The sequence below is a fragment of the Bufo gargarizans genome, chromosome 4, assembly GCF_014858855.1.
Source record: "Bufo gargarizans isolate SCDJY-AF-19 chromosome 4, ASM1485885v1, whole genome shotgun sequence".
In the NCBI taxonomy this organism is placed as follows: Eukaryota; Metazoa; Chordata; class Amphibia; order Anura; family Bufonidae; genus Bufo; species Bufo gargarizans.
Window position 1 is genome coordinate 73,962,351 of NC_058083.1, and position 3,201 is coordinate 73,965,551.

The 3,201-nt window shown below is 43.4% G+C and overlaps 1 protein-coding gene across 1 annotated transcript; it reads right to left on the minus strand.

The window, feature by feature from the left end:
• Window positions 1–231: 231 nt before the first annotated feature.
• SOX11 (SRY-box transcription factor 11) lies at window positions 232–2,938 on the minus strand. The gene has a single exon (XM_044290320.1). It carries the CDS (start codon window positions 2,862–2,864, stop codon window positions 1,710–1,712), a length of 1,155 nt encoding a protein of 384 aa, XP_044146255.1. The 5' UTR covers window positions 2,865–2,938; the 3' UTR covers window positions 232–1,709.
• Between the last annotated feature and the right edge of the window lie 263 nt (window positions 2,939–3,201).

The window sequence follows — 3,201 nt, forward strand, 5'->3', positions numbered from 1 at the left end:
CTGCCCCCCCCCCCCCCACCCTATTATTGCCACCAACTCCAATTCTGCACATGTATGAGAACAAGTGGACACATGTCACCAAAGCCCACCCCACCACCAGAACTGATCATTTGTGTATGATTCACATAGAATGAAAGTAAACCCATGGAGTCACCCAGACCCTCCCCACCACCCTAGGAACACACCGACACCACCCACCCCACCGCCCTAGGAACACACCGACACCACAACCAGTTTCTATCAGTTCCAGCTGATTTATTAAAATCATCAAGATACAGACTTTCAGCATTAGGAAAACAGGCAATGATGTGGAGACAGTGCACAAGGCTGTTTTTCCATCATTTGCTAGGAAATATGCAGATGGTCTGTATTCATTTTTTCGAATTATATTGCACATTTTTTAGAAACCTTTTATTATGTGCCTTTTTATTAATTTTTTTAATGTCATTTTTATTTTATTTTAATTTGCTAAAAATCCAGCATCCAGTTTCATAACTTTCTATCAGGCCCCATCCACATATCACAGCATATGATATACATAGAATCCTACTATATTACAGTACATATACAATCTTCAAGCTAACAGCTCTGAGGTCTATGTCACCATTTCAATAAATCTTTACCTACAAATATTGGACAAATCTCAACTATAGCTGTACAAAAAAGTGTTTGTTTTTTTAATCACAAGGCCTTATTATTATCCTTTTTTTTTAGATGCAAGGATTTTTTTTTTTTTTACTTTTAAATTCCATTTTAATCCTTAGATCAGGACATCATTGTATCAACATTACTTGCATGCTAAAAACAGATAAAACAACAGCAACAAAAAAAAAAAAAAAAACATAGGAAGTGCCTGAACGTGTCACTGAAAAGGACAACAAAATATAAAAAAAAACAACAACAAGATGACAGCAGGAATGTTCCCTTTTTGTTCATAACTGTACAAAAATACGCCTGAAAATATTTTAATTTTTAAAAAAGACTGAGGTCTGTCATGTATCAAAAATGTGTCAATACCTTATTTTTTCGTTTGTTTTTTTTTGTATTGAGGTCTGGGTTGTCTGAAATTCAAGGAGGTATTAAGGGAACAAGGTACAAAAAAAGTTGGCAATTAAAATCACATTGTGAAACCATATACATTTTTTTTTTCTTTTCTTTGTTGATCTGAGAAAAAAGTAAAAACTCCTGATTGAGATCAGTTCACAGTTAAGTGTTAGGTTGTCCTGTGTTTTTCCTTTTTGTTTTTTTCAGCTCCCTGCAGCTTCTAAAAAAAATAAAATTAAATCAGATGCATAGAAGAGATCAGTTTTCTCCCTCCAAAAAGGTGGTTGCCAGTCTTTTCATCAGATTTGAAATGTGTATAGAAAAAGAAAAAAAAAATACACAATGACCCCCTTGAGAATCAGCTCAGCTGCCAAGAAATATACATTTCTACACAACATCTTCCAGACTGTTGATCATCAAGAAAAAAAAAAACCCACATGTTTGTCTTCTTCTTCTTCACTCATCTTTACAGTGAAAGCCAGAAATCACAGGCAGGGAAATGAAGCACCCTCCCCATCCCCTTCATTTCTTAAAAAGTTCTTCAGCACCCCGCCCCCCTCCTCTTTTTTTTTAGTGTCTGTTCAACATCCCAACCCCAAAAATATCAATACAAAAAATTACAAAAATAATAATAATAACAATAAAAAATAAAAATAAAAGGAAAATCAGTAGGTAAATACCAAGTCTGAAAAGTTGGCTTCCAGCCAGTCCCCTGCAATCATCTCGCTGAGTTCTGGGGTGCAGTAATCTGGAAAGTCAAAGTGGGAACCAAGACTTCCCTCACTGCTGCAAGAGTCTAGGTCTTTGTCCACTAAGGAGAGAGAAAGGTTTCCTGAATTGGAGTTGCCCAAATCGGTGGCCTGAGGGTTCTGGGTGAAGTTTAAGCTCAGATCAAAGAGGAGATCATCTTTGTCACTGGAGGAGGATGAGGTAGTAGAGGACACCAGGCGGGATGGGGCCAGGGTGACGGTGGGTTGTGCTGTGCTGGGTTTGGTGATGTTCTTGAAGTTGTAGTAGAGTCTACTGTTGGTGGTGCTGGCATTGATGCTGGTGGCATGGCTCACCTCCTCGTACATGCTGGCCCCTTCTGTAGACTCTGCCGAGGAGCTCAAGGTGGGACTGGCCGGCACTTTGGCGACATTGTATGGTCTCAGCTGCTCATCGTCTTCCTCTTGTTTTATCCTCATCTGCAGCTCGTCCTCTTCTTCTTCCTCCTCCTCGTCCTCCTCATCCATGAAGACACACTTCACAGCCTTGTTCACCTTGAGGTTGCCAAACACATAGTCTTCCATCCCAGAGTATTCCTGTGGGGACTTAGCCCCGGGTTTGCTGGTTTTCAGCTTGGAGGGACATTTCTTGGTGGTGGTGGTGGAGCTTTTGCTGCTCTTGATGCCACCTCCACTGGGGCTTTTCTCTGGAGACTGCCCCAGGGCTTGCTTGGCAGATGCCTCCAGCTTGGGTTTTTTCCTGGGTCTGTACTTATAGTCAGGGTAGTCAGCCATGTGTTTGAGCCGGAGCCTCTCCGCCTCCCTGATGAATGGGATCTTCTCGCTGTCATTCAGCATTTTCCAGCGCTTGCCCAGTCTCTTGGAAATCTCAGCGTTGTGCATGTCCGGAGACTGCTCCATGATCTTTCTCCTCTCGATCTTGGACCATACCATAAATGCATTCATGGGTCGCTTGATGTGGCCGGTAGCCGTTTTGCACCAGTCCGGGTCACTTTCATCCAAGGCTACAGGGCTGCCAGCCATGAATTCCCCCTCCTCGGTGTCTGTGGGGTGGCTGCTGTCCAGGTCCAGGCTGTCTACTTGCTGCACCATGGTGATGCCGCCTGCAATGCTTCTCCTGTGTGACCCGGGGCTGTAACGTAAAGACTCTAAAGTGCAGCCGCTCCGCTGAGCGCTCCTTCTGCTAAACTTCCCAATGTACTAGTTTATTAGAGCGATCCATATGCGTTACGTCACTGCGGCAGGAGCCAATCACAGCGCGACGACACGCCCACAAGCGGCCCGGTCGGTCCCGCCTGCCGTTAGCCATTGGTTTCCAAATCTTACAATGGGCGTGGTTAAGCGTCTGTTAAAAGAAAAAAAAAAAAACCCTAGCCGCTGGAGAGCGTCTGAGGCAGATTAACCTTCTCCGCGCCGGCTTGGACCAGGG